General features: G+C 38.2%; 1 protein-coding gene and 1 pseudogene across 5 annotated transcripts in view; both read right to left on the minus strand.

The window, feature by feature from the left end:
- SCAPER (S-phase cyclin A associated protein in the ER) overlaps window positions 1–18884 on the minus strand; it is a 508319-nt gene that overhangs the window by 443480 nt on the left and 45955 nt on the right. For 3 of the 5 annotated variants that reach the window (XM_047074740.1, XM_047074745.1, XM_047074742.1), the window contains one exon: window positions 13293–13490. The exons of the other annotated variants lie outside the window; for them this stretch is intronic. In XM_047074740.1, coding sequence (XP_046930696.1) covers window positions 13293–13490 — 198 coding nt within the window. The remainder of the gene's footprint in view (window positions 1–13292; window positions 13491–18884) is intronic. 5 annotated transcript variants of the gene reach the window in all.
- LOC124508938 (heterogeneous nuclear ribonucleoprotein A1-like) lies at window positions 16721–18740 on the minus strand (annotated as a pseudogene).

The raw sequence follows: 18884 nt of genomic DNA on the forward strand, positions 1-18884 counted from the left end.
AGATACCACCTCACGCCTGTCAGAATGGCCAACATTAACAATCAGGCGACAACAGATGTTGGCAAGGATGTGGAGAAAGAGGATCTCTTTTGCATTGTTGGTGGGAATGCAAACTGGTGCAGCCACTCTGGAAAACAGTATGGAGGTTCCTCAAAAAATTAAAAAAAAAACTACCCTACGACCCAGCAATTGCACTATTAGGTATTTATCCAAGGGATACAGGTATGCTGTTTCGAAGAGACACATGCACCCCCATGTTTATAGCAGCACTATCAACAATAGCCAAAGTATGGAAAGAGCCCAAATGTCCATCTATGGATGCATCTTTATCCATGCATATATCCATGTATATATACACGTGTATATACGCTATCAACAATAGCCAAAGTATGGAAAGAGCCCAAATGTCCATCTATGGATGCATCTTTATCCATGCATATATCCATGTATACACACACACACACACACACACACACACAATGGAGTATTACTCGGCAATCAAAAAGAATGAAGTCTTGCCATTTGCAACTATGTGGATGGAACTAGAGGGTATTCTCCTAAGCGAAATTAGAGAAAGACAAATATCATATGACTTCACTCATATGAGGACTTTAAGACACAGAACAGATGAACATAAGGGAAGGGAAGCAAAAATAATATAAAAACAGGGAGGGGGTCAAAACATAAGAGACTCTTAAATATGGAGAACAGAGGGCTACTGGAGGGGTTGTGGGAGGAGGAATGGGCTAAATGGGTAAGGGGTATTAAGGAATCTACTCCTGAAATCACTGTTACACTATATGCTAACTAATTTGGATGTAAATTAAAAAAATAAAATTGAAAAAAGAGAAACTCATTGATAATAATAAAATAGAAGGGGACTTTAACATCCCACTTAAAGCAATGGACAGATCATCTAAGCAGACAATCATCAAGGAAACAATGGCTTTGAATGGCACATCGGACCAGATGGACTTAACAGATATATTCAGAACATCTCATCCTAAAGCAGCAGAATACACATTCTTCTCAAGTGTACATGAAACATTCTCCAGAATAGATCACGTACCGGGTCACAAATCAGCCCTCGACAAATACAAAAAGATCAAGATCATACCATGTATATTTTCAGATCACAACACTATGAAACTCGACATCAACCCCAAGAAAAAATTTGAAAAGCCATCAAATACTTGGAGACTAAAGAACATCCTACTGAGGTGAGTGGGTGACTCAGTCGGTTAAGTGTCCGACTTCGGCTCAGGTCAGGTCTCATGGTTTGTGGGTTCGAGTCCCACGTTAGGCTCTGTGCTAACAGCTCAGAGCCTGGGGCCTGCTTCAGATTCTGTGTTTCCCTCTCTCTGCCCTTCCCCTGCTTGTGCTCTCTCTCAAAAATAAATAAACATTAAAAAAATTTTTTAAAGAACATCCTACTAAAGAATGAATGGGTTAACCAGGAAATTAAAGAAGAAATTTTATTTTTTTATTTTTTTTCAATATATGAAATTTATTGTCAAATTGGTTTCCAAACAACACCCAGTGCTCCTGTTGTATGGAAACCAATTTGACAATAAATTTCATGTATTAAAAAAAAAAAAAAAAAAACAGCCTGCAATACATAAGATCATGGTCTGGCCCCTATGTGGCTTGGTAGCCTCTTCCCAGACCAGACCTCTCACCCTGTTCTGTGCTTCAGTCACTCAAACCTTCTTACAGCCCCTCAGCGGTGTCCTGCTTCCTCCGACTACATCGTCTGGAAACATTTACTCCTTTTTACACACATGCTTCCTTCTCCCTTTTATAGACTTTGCTCCTGGTCAGGCCTCCTGTCTTAGCTCAAAAGCGTTTTCTTAGGAAAGCTTGCTTTGCCCTTGAATATGGGAAATCTTTTCTTGATCATTACACATAACCCCATGTATCTCTTTTCTTCTGAAGCTTTTTCTTGGGACTAATTTCATATTTTGTTGTGTGACTGAGTCAGAAGTAGGTGTTCCCATAAGATACTCAGCCTTAAGAAGGCTGAGAAATGTGTTTCTTTTTTTACCCCATGATCTGACTTCTTAGACACTCAGTTCATAGTTGTTGAAAACCACATTGCATATTCTAAGTAAGGGATAAGCACCTATAAGCACACTGCATGGGGATATACAAAGGATGCATGTACTATAATTAGCACCTTCTCTTCAAGGGCAGTTTACTTGTCTTAACTATCATGTCATCTCAAACATGAAAAGAATCTTAAAGTCACCCATTGATTCCCTGTGGCTCCTTAAATTCTGATACCATTATAGACCTTTGATGTCCAAGGAAGCTGATAATCTAGAGCAAAAGTATGTATAAATGGGCCTTTGGGTACCTGTCTTCTCCAGCCTCAGGCCTACTGTGCTGACTACCTGGCTGTGCTGTCCATATGAATATTTCTGTTCTAATTTTTTTTCTTAAGAAATGAGAATTATGAGAGATTTTACCATTGAAGAAACGCTGTGAGAAGTACAGGGCAGTTGCTGTTACAAAAATCATGTGACAAACAGAAATTCATTGAGACTGAACATGGCCAGTGCAAAGAGAAGACAAAGTGTAACTCAAGGATATTATTTTCCCTGTAGCTCATTTTGATTCTATGTGTTGATAATTCTGGCCCTGCTGCATTCTAAAACTGCAAACTTGGACCTTCTACATCCCAGCTCTGTTTTTAGTTTCAGAATATGTGTAAGCTGTGATAATGTGTGTATATCATAGCTATGAATGTTAATTTCATAATAAAATCTATGAGCATTATAAAAAAAAAAAAACAACACCCAGTGCTCATCCCAAAAGATGCCCTCCCTCTTCAATACCCATCACCCATCCTCTCCTCCCTCCCACCCCCCATCAGCCCTCAGTTTGTTCTCAGTTTTTAAGAGTCTCTTATGCTTTGGCTCTCTCCTACTCTAACCTCTCTCTTTTTTTTTTCCTTCCCCTCCCCCATGGGTTCCTGTTAAGTTTAAAGAAGAAATTTTAAATACATGGAAGCAAAGGAAAATGAAAATACGACAGTCCAAAACCTTTGGGATGCAGCAAAGGCAGTCCTAAGAGGGAAGTTATTGCAATCCAGGCCTTCCTAAAGAAGGAAGAAATGTTCCAAATACACAACCTAACTTTACACACAAAGGAACTAGAAAAGGAACAGCAAATAAAGCGTAAAGCCAGTGGAAGAGAAATAATAAAGATTAGAACAGAAATAATTGATACCAAAAAAAACCAAACCTGGTAGAACAGATCAACAAGAGCTGGTGTTTGAAAGAATAAACTAAATTGATAACCCCCTAGGTAGACTTATCAAAAAGAGAAAGGACCCAAAGAGATCAAATCACGAATAGAAGAGGAGCAATCACAACCAACACCACAGAAATTGAAACAATTATAAGAGAATACTATGGAAAATTATATGACAACAAACTGGGCAATCTGGAAGAAATGGACAAATTCCTAGAAGCTCGCAAACCACCAAAACTGTGAAACAGGAAGAAAAAGAAAATTTGAACAGACCCATAACCAGCAAAGAAACGGAAACAGTAATCAAAAAATCTCCCAGCAAACAAGAGTCCTGGCCCAGATGGCCTCCCAGGGGAATTCTACCAAACATTAATACCTTTTCTCCTCAAACTGTTCCCAAAAATAGAAATGCAGGAAAATTTCCAAACTCATTCTACAAAACCAGCATTACCTTGATTCCAAAACCAGACAAAGTCCCCACTAAAAAGGAGAATTATAGACCAATATCCTTGATGAACATGAATGCAAAACTCTTAACAAGATACTAGCTAACTGAATTCCAAAGCACATTCAAAGAATTATTTACCATGATCAAGTGGGATTTACTCCTGGGCTAAAGTGTTGGTTCAATATTCACAAATCAATCAGCATGATACACCACATTAATAAAAGAAAAGATAAGAACCATATGATCCTGTCAATAGATAAAGTAACAGCATCCATTCTTGACTAAAAAACCCTCAACAAAGTAGGGATAGATAGAACACACCTCTATATCATAAAGGCCATATACCAAAGACTCACAGCTAATATTATCCTCCTTGGCAAAAAAACTGAGAGCCTTTCCCCTACTGCCAGAAACAAGACAAGGATGTCTATTCTCACCATTATTATTTAACATAGTACTGGAAGTCTTAGCCTCAGTAATCAGACAACAAAAGAAATAAGGGGCATACAGATCAGCAAGGAAGAAGTCAAAACTTTCACTATTTGTAGATGACATGATACTCTATGTAGAAAAACCAAAAGACTCCACTAAAAACTGTGAGAACTAAGACTGAATTCAGCAAAGTCAAAGGATATAAAATCAATATGAAGAACTCTGTTGTATTTCTATAGACTAATAAAGAAGCACCAGAAAAAGAAATCAAGGAATCTATCCCATTTGCAACTGCACCAAAACCAGTAAGATATCTAGGAATAAAGCTAACTAAAGAGGTAAGAGATCTGTTCTCTGAAAACTATAGAACACTTATGAAAGAAATTAAAGAAGACATAAAGAAATGGAAAAGTATTCCATGTTCATGGACTGGAAGAACAAACACTGTTAAAATGTTTATACTACCCAAAGCAATGTACATTTAATGCAATCCCTATCAAAATACCATCAGCATTTTTCGTAGAGCTAGAACAAACAATCCTAAAATTTGCATGGAATCAGAAAGACTCTGAATAGCCAAAGCAATCTTGGAAAAGAAAAACAAAACTGGAGGCATCAAAATTCTGGATTTCAAGCTATATTACAATGCTGTTGTCATCAAGACAGTATGGTACTGGCACAAAAACAGACACATAGATCAATGGAATAGAACAGAAAACCCAGAAATGAACCCACAACTATATAAGCAGGAAGGAATATCCAATGGAAAAAAGTCTCTTCAGTAAATGGTACTTGGAAAACCAGATGGTGACATGGAAAGAATGAAACTCAACCACTCTCTTACACCATACATGAAAATAAATTCAAAATGAATGAAAGACCTAAACGTGAAACAGGAAGCTACTGAAATGCTAGAGGAGACCACAGCCAGCAACCTTTTGACCTCCACAGGAGCAACTTCTTGCTAGACACGTGGCTGAAGGCAAGGGAAACAAAAGCAAACATGAACTATTGGGACCGCATCAAGATAAAAAGCTTCTGGGTGCCTGAGTGGCTCAGTCATTAAGCATCTGACTTTGGCTCAGGTCGTGATCTCACAGTTCGTGAGTTTGAGTCCAACACTGGATGAGCTTGAATACCACTTTGGGCGAGCTCGAGCTCCACTTCAGGACAGCTCGAGCCCCACTTTAGGAGAGCTCGAGCCCCACTTCAGGCAAGTTCAAGCCCCACTGCAGGTAAATCATGAGCTCCAGGTGAACACCACTTCTCTCTCTCTGCTGCTGGCTCCCTTGTGCCCTCTCAAAAAAAAAAAAAAAAAAAAAAAAAAAAAAAAAAAAAAAAAAGATAAAAAGCTTCACAGCAAAGGAAATAATCAACAAACCTAAAAGGCACCCTACAGAATGGGAGTAGATATACGCAAACAACCTTTCTGATAAAGAGTTAGTATCCAAAATCTATAAGGAACTTATTAAACTCCACACCCCCAAACAACAAATAACCCAGTAAAGAAATGAGAAGGTGTATGAACAGATACTTTTCCAAAGACATCCAGATGGCTAACAGACACATACAAAGATGTTCAACATCAGTCATCATCAGGAAAATACAAATCAAAATCACAATTTCATTTGTGAGGTGAGACACTACCTCACACCTAACAAAATGGCTAAAATTAACAATATGAGAAACTGCATTGGTGAGGATGCATAGAAAGGGGAACCCTCTGGCACTGTTGGTGGGAATGCAAACTGGTACAGCCACTCTGGACAACAGAGGTTCCTCAAAAAACTAAAACTAAAACTACCCTATGATCCAGCAATGGCACTATTAGGTATTTACCCAAAGGATACAAAAATACATATTTGAAGGGGTACATGCACTGGAATGTTTGTAGCAGCATTATCAACAATAACCAAACTATGGAGAGAGCCCAAATGTCCATCGACTGATGAATGGATAAAGATGAGATGTGGTATATACATACAATGGAATTTTACTGACCCATCAAAAAGAATGAAAGCTTGCCATTTACAATGACATAGATGAAGCTAGAGAGTACAATGCTAAGCGAAATAAGTCAGTCAAAGACAAATACCATATGATTTCACTCATATGTGGAATTTAAAAACCAAAACAGGCAAGCAAAGGGAAAAAAAGAGACAGAAACCAAGATACAGACTCTAAATTATAGAGAACTGATGGTTACCAGAGGGTAGAGGATGGGGGGGGGGGGGTTGTTGAGTTAAATAGGTGATTGGGATTAAGGAGTGTACATGTCATTATGAGCACCAGATAATGTAACGAACTGTTGTTATCACTATATAGTACATCTGTAACTAATAAAACATTTTTTAAAGTTACACTTATATCTAAATAAATAAATAAGAGTGAAGTATGGTATAAAATGGTATGATGCTTACTCCTAAAAACTAAGCTCTTAACTCAGAAAAATCAGATTTAACTAACCCCAGTAATAGTTATGACATGGTAACTGTGAGATCAAGTTATTAAGTTATTCCAAATACCCAAAAAGAAAATAATCCATGCTCTATTGAGTATAATATATATGAGAACCAGGTATAAGAAACAAAGATTTGTCAACCATAAATCAACAAGTGTCATGTTAAACAGACTAAAATGAAACCTATCTATCTCTAAACTTTAACACTGAATCATAAAATATGAGAAATGAAAGTAGACAGATTAGAAAGATTTAGGAGGTAATTCATTGGACAGTGGCTGGCATGAGTGAGGTAAAGGGGGGGGTGGGGTTAGAGGCCCATTCAGGAGAGAGAAATACATCTTCAGGTAGAAGAAGAGATCATGAACTTAGTTTTTTTGTAAGTCAGTTTGATATGCTTGTGAGATATCCAACTGGAGGTCCCAACTAGGCAAGTTGGATATACAGGCCTAAAAGTGAGAAGAAAGGTGTAAGCTAGAGATATATACTAAGACTCATCAGCAAATAAGTGGTAAATTAAGCCATGGCATGGAGAAAACTGCCAAGAGAGAAAGTATGTGATAGTGAAAAAAGAAGATGGACTAAAAGGAGACTGAATGACCTCCCAACAGTTAAAGATCAGGTGGGAAAAGCAAAAAAACCAAAAAAAAAAAAAAAAAAAGAAAGAGGCAGAAGTAGCAGCCAACAAAGAGGAAAAAAATAGCACAGATTATTTCATAAAAGTCAAACGAGAGAGTGCTAAAAGAAGAGGGAAGTGGTCAACAGTGTGAAATGCTACTCAAAGATCATGGAAGTGTCGAGTAAGAGATTGCTACAGCTAAGGTCAGAGAGGTCTTTTCCTGCTTTCTCCTCTAAGGTTTTGATGGTTTCCTGTCTCACATTTAGGTCCTTTATCCATTTTGAGTTTATTTTTGTAAATGGTGTGAGAAAGTGGTCTAGTTTCAACCTTCTGCATGTTGCTGTCCAGTTCTCCCAGCACCATTTGTTAAAGAGGCTGTCTTTTTTCCATTGGATGTTCTTTCCTGCTTTGTCAAAGATGAGTTGGCCATACGTTTGTGGGTCTAGTTCTGGGCAAGGGAATTAAAAGCAAAAGTGAATTACTGGGACCTTATGAAGATAAAAAGCTTCTGCACAGCAAAGGAAACAACCAACAAAACTAAAAGGCAACCAACGGAATGGGAAAAGATATTTGCAAATGACATATCGGACAAAGGGCTAGTATCCAAAATCTATAAAGAGCTCACCAAACTCCACACCCAAAAAACAAATAACCCAGTGAAGAAATGGGCAGAAAACATGAATAGACACTTCTCTAAGGAAGACATCCAGATGGCCAACAGGCACATGAAAAGATGTTCAGCGTCGCTCCTTATCAGGGAAATACAAATCAAAACCACACTCAGGTATCACTTCACACCAGTCAGAGTGGCCAAAATGAACAAATCAGGAGACTATAGATGCTGGAGAGGATGTGGAGAAACGGGAACCCTCTTGCACTGTTGGTGGGAATGCAAATTGGTGCAGCCGCTCTGGAAAGCAGTGTGGAGGTTCCTCAGAAAATTAAAAATAGACCTACCCTATGACCCAGCAATAGCACTGCTAGGAATTTACCCAAGGGATACAGGAGTACTGATGCATAGGGGCACTTGTACCCCAATGTTCATAGCAGCACTCTCAACAATAGCCAAATTATGGAAAGAGCCTAAATGTCCATCAACTGATGAATGGATAAAGAAATTGTGGTTTATATACACAATGGAATACTACGTGGCAATGAGAAAAAATGAAATATGGCCTTTTGTAGCAACGTGGATGGAACTGGAGAGTGTAATGCTAAGTGAAATAAGCCATACAGAGAAAGACAGATACCATATGGTTTCACTCTTATGTGGATCCTGAGAAACTTAACAGGAACCCATGGGGGAGGGGAAGGGAAAAAAAAAAAAAAAAGAGGTTAGAGTGGGAGAGAGCCAAAGCATAAGAGACTGTTAAAAACTGAGAACAAACTGAGGGTTGATGGGGGGTGGGAGGGAGGGGAGGGTGGGTGATGGGTATTGAGGAGGGCACCTTTTGGGATGAGCACTGGGTGTTGTATGGAAACCAATTTGTCAATAAATTTCATATATATATATATAAAAAAAAAAGACTATGAAGGCGGGAATTCTGGACAACATTTTCTGCTTATGTACGACAATGCAATAAAAACCCATCATGTTGTTAAAAAAAAAAAAAAAAGATCATGGAAGGAGCTGAAAAACATCTACTGGGCTTAGTAACACTGAGAGGAACAACCACTTTAATAAGAGCTTAACTGGAGCTCTGATAGGATGTTATACCAGGTTGGAGTAGTCTAATGAGTACCTGGAAGAAAAGGAAATGGAGGCAGCAAATACACAAAGTTCTTCCATGAAACTTGGCGAAGAAGGAAAGGAGAAACATGGGGGTGGGATAAGAGATGAAAGGATAAGTAGAGAAAGGGTTTGGGCTTTTATTGTTCTTATTTACTATGGAAGAGAAATAAGCATGTTAAATGCTGACTAGGAAGAAATCTAATAAGGAAAACTGAAGATACAGGAAAGAGAAGAATTTCCCATCAAAACTGTGACCTTCAGGGCTGCAACCAACAGCCCATACCTCCTACTTTTCAAAAATAAAAAGGGCAAGGAATTCATCAGAAGGAATTTCAAATTGTTAACACAAATCTTTGCCTTGATCCTATCTACTGTTCTTGAAGGCCAAACTGAAAAAGCTTTCTCTCAACTGCAATCATTCATGACCTCTCCAATACCACTTACTTCTTTCATGGCTTTCAGGACATTCCTATTCTCCTGGTCTTCTTCCTATCTCCACGAGTATTCTTTCTCTGTCTCTGGACCTCTATTTTCCCAACTGTGACATTCTCCTTATATCTAAGTATAAAGTTTCTTTTATTTAATTTTAGAGAGAGTGTGAGCAGGAAAGAGGGGCAGAGGGAGAGAGAGAGAAAATCCTAAGCAGGTTCCATGCTCAGCACAGAGCCCAAGTCAGGGTTTGGTCCCACAACCTGGGATCACAGCCTGAGCCAAAATCAAGAGTCAGATGCTCAACCAATGAGCCACCTAGAAGCCCTTGAAGTTTCTTTTTAGTGCGTGTCATATCTTCCAAAGCATTTCCTCACATCTCACTTTACTCCTTGTTGGACTGAGAAGTCTCAACTCACCAAGATATAAACATAGAATACTTTATATTTTTCCCTATAACCTTACTTAAATACTAAGTTGAATACTAAACTTCTTGAGTATGCTCAGTGAAATTCCACAATTTTCCAATTATATTCAATTATCAAAGCGTAGTTTTTAAATCCCATCTACAGTCAACCTGCCTATTAAGCAGAAGTGAGAATTACATGGCCTTTAGCAGATGCTGGTAGTGGGAAGGGTATGGCTTGTTCTCACTGGTTCCTCTCTTCTTCCCCTGTACTCTCCTTCTCACTCTCCTACATTCACAAACTTTATGTGCTTTGCCATGTGCAGCAGCTGTGGGAACAGAGCAATATTCTACTTACAAGAGTTCACCAAATATTAGTGACCTGCTGTAGTCATCAGCCTGTCCTTCTCCAGAGACAAAAGTAATGCTGACTGCCAAGAGAGTCAAGTGCTGCCAAGGCAGAGATATATCCCTAATCTTTCTCTAACTCAGTCTGAGATCACTGGTCTCTACTGATCTCTGCAGTAGATGGTGATTTCTGCACAGGTAGCATATGTGGTTCTCTAGGCAGTGTTCAGGTCACCCTGGCTCCCTCTACCCAACCAGTATCTGCCCCAACTCCACCAGCATTTTGCATATTCTCACCTAACCAACTGTCCCCATAGGAAGCCCCTCTGACTACAACATCTTCACCAATGTCCACTCTCCTTCCCTCACATAAATCATCAGACTCACTGGAGGTCCTCTTTACTTGCTCAATGATAACTCCCATCCCATCTCCTTTCAAGACATATTATTGTATAGTCCCTTCAAGCCCAGCTGGCATGAGTTATGCCAGAAAGCCTATAGTGTTATGAAATCTCTAAAGCAGATACATACACCAGTCTCTATACCCAATATTCCAGAGCCACACATCCAGACCCCCCAGGCTAAAATGGGAAACAGGGAAAAGAAAGACAATGTGTACCCAGGATACTTTCCCCCAAACTCATTCAACACATTCCAAAGGCATCAAAATCAGTCAGCATAGCAAAGATCCAGCCAGAGAATAAGATGCCAGTCTCTCATTCTTGCAGCCATACTCACAAACTTTACAAGAAATTCAAAACCACCTCAAACTTTGGTGAGAACAAGGTGAGAGGATGGCTACCGCTTCATTAACTATGTACTCTCTAAAAGGCAATCTGCCCTAGCCCATCCTCTAGCCCAATTTATAAAGGAGATGGGGAAATGCAATGGTGGTGGTTACAGTTTTGCTGAAACATCAATTCTTAGCAAGTCATACAGGGAAGTGGATGACGGCATAAAAGGCACATCTTCAAACTAAAACAATTAGAAATTTAGCCTCTTGATTATACAGTGGAGCTCTGGTCAGCCATCCTAGCTGAAATAAAAAACATACTTTCCACTATCAGGCTATACTTAGCATGTGAATTACATAATACAGGTGTTATTAACTGCATTTTACTCATGAGACAAAGAACTGAACTGTGATTACTTAATAAGGCTAAAACACAAAAATCACAAATAGGGGTAAATCTTGTCAGTAAATTCACAAAACAAGAGTTGAATCTACCTGCACAGTGAGGAAAACTCTCTGGGTTTTTTGTCTCAGAAAGGTACTAATCAAATGAGATAAGAAATAAAGCGCTTTTATAGTAACGACAGAGCTAAAGAAAAATAAAAATAAAAGAATTTTAGTTATTACACAGCCAGCACATGCTCAGACCAAACTATATCTTTTTACCTCACCACCTGTTAAGTCCTGGATGGGGAGAAGAGCAGAGTTGAGTATGAAAATCAGCTTTTAAGCTCTCAGATTTTATTTCCCAGCAAAAGCCTTTGAGCATCTTGGAGCAATACAAAAAATAAAGAACACATCTGTACTACTCTCTCTTTGTCAAAACCTTCTCTACTTTTATAATCTATACCTTGCACAAAAAAAAGATCTATCGTTATTAAATTTTCACAAAGGTTTGGTAGATGAACAAGAGAGACCAAAATTCAGACAGTTGCAAGGGTTTCTGCTCATGGTAGAAACATGATTGCAATTGGTCAAACTCACTTCTATAAAGAAGTACACATGTTACAAACAAATTTTATTTCTTCAACCTTTTGTTGTTTTTAAATACAAAAATCAAAGAATTTCCTGATCTAACTGATTTCTATGGCTTACTTACTAATTTGGATGTCAATTTATTTTTTTTTTGTTTTTGTTTTTGTTTTCTTTGGATGTCAATTTAAAAAAATAAGATTTTAAGTAAACAAATAAATAAATGGAAATAAATAAATAAAAAAGAAATTATCTAGGTCCACATGCTCATTTTATAGAAGAAACTGTAACCTAAAATTAAGGTCAATAGTGTTTTCTACCACAACATGCTGACTCATTAAACTCCAAGGTTATGATTTTGCCTAAACATATTTTTTAAACATAGAAATTTTTACATGGCGATAATAACAAAATTGTGACAAACAGACTATAAATTTGGGTGCTTTCAATTACTTTTCATTCTGAAACCTGCTTCTAATGAATGATATTTTTAAACTATTCTAAAACCTATTCTGGCTGTTTCCAATTACAGAGGAAACACAGCTGCTGTTTCAACATGTAACTTTTCTTAGACCCTTCATATTTTTCAAAAGTTAAATAATGAATTCCAGGGTTTTCAATTCTGTTCACTGTAAAAACAAGCTATCTCTACAAAGATATTTCTATGAAGACGTAACACTCTGGCTTTTCTCAAAATAATTTCATTCAGTATTAAATAAGATAGCATATAGTTCTACTTACTAACAGGTAAGGTTTTTTAGTGAATTTTTAGAAACAGATTGTACTATGTGTTTAATGTCCTATTACAAACACAAGGTTATCCGAAATTGGAAAACACACCTTAGAATGACATCCCAATCCCACCCAGGATCGTTTATGGTTAGCTATCAATCTCACTTTTCCCTGACCACAGTGAATTAGGAGAGTGATCAGAATGGTAGCAGAAAGGGAGCAATGTCCAATTAAAGACATTAAACATGAAACCAAAGAATGTGAAAATCTCACTAGTGCCACCTACAGTACTAATGGAAAATGCAGATAAGAGAGATTTGCAAAATAATTTTGTGTGGGGGGTGTGTGTGTGTATCCATCTTTTTGGTTTCTGGCCCAGGAATATGTATTAACACAGCTTTCTACCAAATCTTGCACAGAATATTAAAGTACATAATTAGGTAATACAAAAAAAAAAAAAATGGGGGGGTACTCAAAAAATCAAAACCAAAAAAACCTGAAGCCATCATAGGAGGGTAGAATAGTGGTTCCAAGGAGTGGGGAAGATAGAGCTGATGAAACGGTACAAAATTTCAGTTATAAGATGAATAAGTTGTGAGGATCTAATATACAGCATGATGACACTGATAGTTAACAATACAGTACTGCATACTGAGGAAAATGATCATGTCAGGTGTAACAAAAATTAGAGAATTTGGCTTTCAGAGTCTCCAGGCAAACCTTACCTTACATTCTACCACACTCTGATCTGATTCACAAGTTTCATAAATTTCATCTACTGCCCGGCGAAGATTGTCAAAAAGAAATGCCCAGTATCTAGCTCTTAGATCAATTTTCCGAGGATGCCGTGCTTTAGTGGGACTTTTATCAAAGTGTTTATCTCCAGTTGTAGATGATGTTATCTTACAGTCTACTCCAACATTCTGGTAAGATAAAACAAAACATAAACGTGTAAAAATATTTTGTAAAAGCCTTCAGGGATTGGACTTTTGTATAAAACACATTTTTCAACATAAATACTTAAAAACGTGACATTCTTCTTTTTATCTTACACCACACTGAATTCATCAAAACGAAGCTTCTCATCTTAAAACCAGCAGGTTTTTAAGGACATGTTTTTATTTCAGACATGTCTTACTGAAGATTAGCATGGCCTCAACAGTTAACAGACCCTTAGTCAAAAAGGAGCACTAAAGGACCCATTCTTTGCTCAGTTGCACTGGCAAGCTTTGAAAATAAAGATTACATTCTATAGTTTTACAGACTCTACCACAGAGACATTCCACCAAAAAGCATGTAGTTTACATAAAGACCGAAATTCAAAATGCAAACCTGAAGCTTCTTACTAGAAGTACAAAAGAGTTGCTTATCTTCCTGTGGCTACTTAAACTGAAAAATAAATGAATATTAACCCTCTACTACAGTTAGAGCAACAAACAATCCCAGGTTTCTTTGGGTTGTTTTGTATGTGTGTGTATCATTCCTGATTGCTTGTTTTTCTTTTTCATAGAAGAGCTCTAGAGTGGACAGTAGCCGAAACAGGCTAATACCCTCCTGTTTTGTTTTAGGCTCTGGTCTTCAATATAACAGCAATTCCTAAACTTCGTAAATCTTTTATAGCCAATCTTTGGTTTACACAGAATCTTTAACACCAAAAAGGAAGCAAATAAAGTATACATACATACACAGACATATACGCATTTGGGAGGTTGAGATGGAGCTGCTTACCCTCCCTCCACAGTCCCCCAACCAGATTTCACAAACGAAAACTAGCAAACGTTTTATGTGATAGCCCTAGCCCAGGTCCAAATTCTCAATACTCAAGCAATAAAATTTGAAGTGATTATCAACAATCCACAAAATCTTTGCCTCACTTGCTTTCCCAGTTCTTTCGGGCCCTAGTAGTAAATAATTTTATTATTATGGCAAATATCCCTTCCTTGGATTAAACCAAATTCAAAATCCCATTCAACTAGCACCTATCCCAAAGTAAAGCTCAATTCTGTCCACTCTCCTGATAACAGGGACAACAAAACATCATAAAGCAACTTTACATAATCTTCTAACCTCCTTCAAACAATTCATAAACTATGTATTATTAGCTCCACTTTATAGTTCAGAAAACTGAGGTTCAGAGGCTCATTTGTCAAAGATCATATAGCCACAGGAGACCATCTTCCCATTAGAGTTCCACAAAAATACTGCTTACCATTTACACTGCATGTAATGTAATGCAGGCCCTGTGCTGCCAGCCCTTTACCATACAGCCCAGACCATTTCACTTCTCTTCCCATACACCATCCAAAGTTAAAGTTAATTTGTGAAGTTTCCCAAATTGTGCCTCCTTCATGAAGTTGTTCTACACTGATCAGCAAAGAGCTAGTAGCTTCCTGTGACTTTAGATTCTAATCTTATGAATTCTCAAAAGTACTTTCACTCATTTTCACCCATTTATGCATTTACCTTGTCACACAACCATGTGTATATGATTCAAACATTTTGCCATCCCTTCTTACAATGTAGAATAGCCACTACTGCTTGCAGGTTAAGATGTTTCTATTCTCTGTGATTGCTCTATGTGAAGCTTTTACTAGGAAAGTTGCTAGTAAGGCAAAAAACTACAGTTAGAAAATTCCATCTACAGGGCAATATGCTATGCAAATTTGATGTTTAACTTTGCAACAATGGTAATACTTTATACTTGCATGCTTATTTATATTTTATCAAAGGATTTTGAAGACTTATCATTTAATCATTCCAACAAACTGTAAAGACAGGACAAATATTTATTATTCCTATACAGATAACAAAACTGAGGCTCAGAAAGATTGAATTTTTTAGCAGGTCAAAGGGTGAGTGATGGAACCAGGACTAGAACCTAGTCTTCCAACCTCTACTCCAATGTTCATAAAGCATTTCACATAGCACCTAGCATACAATTAGTGCCCAAATAATGTTAGGTATGATTATAGTGGGAAAGATGAATAAGAGAAGAAATGTGCTCATTGAAAAAAATGGGAATAAACTAATGGCAAAATTGTCAAATTTGTGAAAAAGAGTGGAACAGATAAATCAAATTGTAGAGATTAAGTCACTATAGAGTTCCAAAGTACATGGCTCTTACTTACCACTGATAAAAATAATAGCAATGATAATAAATAACTGCAGCAGCATCTAACATTCATGGTATACTTGCTATGTGCCAGGCACTGTGCTAAGTGCTTTCCACACAGTTACACTTCATTTAATCTTTGAAGCAATTTTATATAATAGGTAACTTTATTATCTCCATTTTACAGAAGAGAAAACTCAGGTTTAACTAAATTAGGAAATGAACACAAGGTCTCACACTAAGTGATAAAACCAAGATTCAAAATCAGAGAATTATCCCCTTACTACAGCTCACTGTAGTAAGCTGCTTTCAAGATCCTCAAGAAGACAAAGCAATCTAAATTGGTGAGAAAGGTTTGACACAACTGAATTCCGTGATATTATACTGTTTTAATCAATGACTCTTGAGGGAAAGAGGAAGAATAAAGGTAAGGAGAGTGAAAGAGGAGGGGAGAAATTGAGATTTCTGACTCATCTCTCTCTGAAGGGTTCAATGACTCCCCTGATACTCTAATGATGCCTATGGACCAATTCGCAGAAAAGTGCATGGGCACATAAAATTCAACATATGTTTTCTTGATGTACCTACACTGACACATCATAATCGCCCGAAGATCATAGTTTACCTTACAGTTTACTCTTGGTGTTGGTCATTTTATGGGTTTGGACAAATGTATAATGGCACGTATCCATCATTAAAGTATCATACATAGTATGGTATCTGGAATCTTCTGTGCTCTGACTGTTCTCCCCTCCCTAACTCCACACCCAAACCTCTGGCAACTACTGATCTTTTATTTTTTAAGACATTTATTCATCATCATGATCAGACTATTACATTTAGCAATCAACAGTATGCATACAAAAAAAAAATCTACATTAAAACCCTTTGTTGGAATGCTTTACACTTTCTACAGAACAGAAACTAAAATAACCTGTTATACAATTAGTCACAAATACGGTCCTCAACTTTTTTGCCCATACACATGAGTAAGTGTCTAAAATATGTCTTCTTTGTAGCAGCTAGACCCGGCCACACTGTGCTTGGCTGAGCTCACAAATCTGTTGTAACCTGTAGCTTCCCTGTCACTTCTTTGGCTCTCCTCTCCTGCCAAGCTTTGCTTCCTGGCAGTAATTAAAACCTTCTGCCACTGCCATAGTCACTGCTGCTGCTGGAACCTCCATAGATACCTTGGCTTCGTGATTTAATGGCCAGAGCTTCTGCCTCCAAACTTTCCTCCTTTCATGGGTCCAAAATTTGAAGACTGATTTTTGTAATTGCCAAAATCGTTATAGCTTCCACCACCTCCAAAGTTGCTTCCATCATTACCAAATTACCAAATCCATTATAGCCATTTCCACTGCCACCATATCTACTACCTCCTCAAATGCCACCAAAGCCACCTCGCCCACTCATGTTTCCTCCATGACCACTGTTGTCATTCCCACCAAAACCACCTCCATGACCACCACCAAGGTTTCCAGAACCACTTCAACCTCTTTGGCTGGATGAAGCACCAGCCATCTCTTGCTTAGATACAGCTTTCCTTACTTCACATTTGTGGCCATTCACAGAACGATATTTTTGAACGACAATCTTATCTACAGAGTCATGGTCATCAAATGTTACAAAAGCAAAGCCCCTTTTTTTACCACTGCCTCAGTCAGTCATGATTTCAATCACTTCAATTTTCCTATACTGTTCAAAATAATCTCTTAGATGATGACCTTCAGTGTCTTCTCTAATGCCACCGACAAAAATCTTCTTCACAGTTAAGTGGGCACCAGGTCTTTGAGAATCTTCTCTTGAGACAGCCGTCTTTGGTTCTACAACTCTTCCATCCACCCTATGTGGCTCTGCATTCATGGCTGCATCCACCTCTTCCACAGTGGCAGACGTGATAAACCCAAAGCCTCTGGAGTGTTTGGTGTTTGGACCTCTCATTACCACACAGTCCATAAGCGTTCCCCATTGCTCAAAATGACTCCTCAGATTCTCATCAGATGTTTCAAAGCTCAAACCTCCGGTGAAAAGCTTCCACAGCTGTTCAGGCTCTTTGGGAGACTCTGACTTAGACACGATGGTGGTGAGGGAGAAGACTTTAATGATGTTTACTGGGCAGCGTCCACCCCACTGATCTTGTCTCCACAGTTTTGCCTTTTCTAGAATGCCATATAAACATATGGTATATACCCTTTTGAGGTTGGATTCTCTCACTTGGTAGTAAGCATTTAAAGTTCTTCCATGTCAGAGTGCCTGGGTGGCTCAGTCGGTTAAGCCTCCAACTTTAGCTGAGGTCATGATCTCATGGCTCAGCTCATGAGTTCAAGACCCCAAGTCAGGCTCTGTGCTGATGGCTCAGTGCCTAGAGACTGCTTCAAATTCTGTGTCACCCTCTCTCTCTGCCCCTCCCCTGTTCATGCTCTGTATCTCTCTCAAAAATAAACAATTTAAAAAAATTTTTAAATAATAATAAAGTTCCTCCATGACTTTTTTCTTTTTTTAACATCCATTTTAAGAGACAGAGTGTAAGCGGGGGAGGGGCAGAGAGAGAGGGAGACATAATCTGAAGCAGGCTCCAGGGTCTGAGCTGTCAGCACAGAGCTGACACAGGGCTCAAACCCACAAACCGTGAGATCATGACCTGAGCTTAAGTCGGGCGCTTAACTGACTAGGCCACTCAGGCACTCCCCCACCATGTCTTTATATAGCCTGATAGCTCTTTTCTTTTTACTGAATAACATTCCATTGCCTGGATGTACCACAGCTTATTTATCCATTCACCTACTGAAAGACATCTTGGTTTTTTCCAAGTTTTGACAATTATGAATAAAGTTGCTATAAACATCCATGTGCAAATTTTTGTGTGGACATTAAGTTTTCAACTCCTCTGTGTAAATACCAAGGACCATGACTATTTGATTATATGGTAAGAGTAGGTTTAGTTTTATAAGACTTTATAAACTAGCAATTTATAAACTGCCAGACTGTCTTCCTAAGTGACTATACCAGTGTGCATTCTCATGAGCAATGAATGACGACAGTTCCTGTGATTCCACATCTTTACCAGCATCTGGTGTTATCAGTATTCCCAATTTTGGCCATTCTAATGGGTGTGTAGTAACATCTCATTGTTGCTTTAACTTACATTTCCCTGATGCCATATGATGTGGAGTATCTTTTCATAGGCTGATTTGCCTTCTGT

Source organism: Lynx rufus, unplaced genomic scaffold (genome assembly GCF_022079265.1).
Source record: "Lynx rufus isolate CCGP_SWC_20201006 ecotype Redwood Valley unplaced genomic scaffold, mLynRuf1.p SCAF_13, whole genome shotgun sequence".
Taxonomy (NCBI): domain Eukaryota; kingdom Metazoa; phylum Chordata; class Mammalia; order Carnivora; family Felidae; genus Lynx; species Lynx rufus.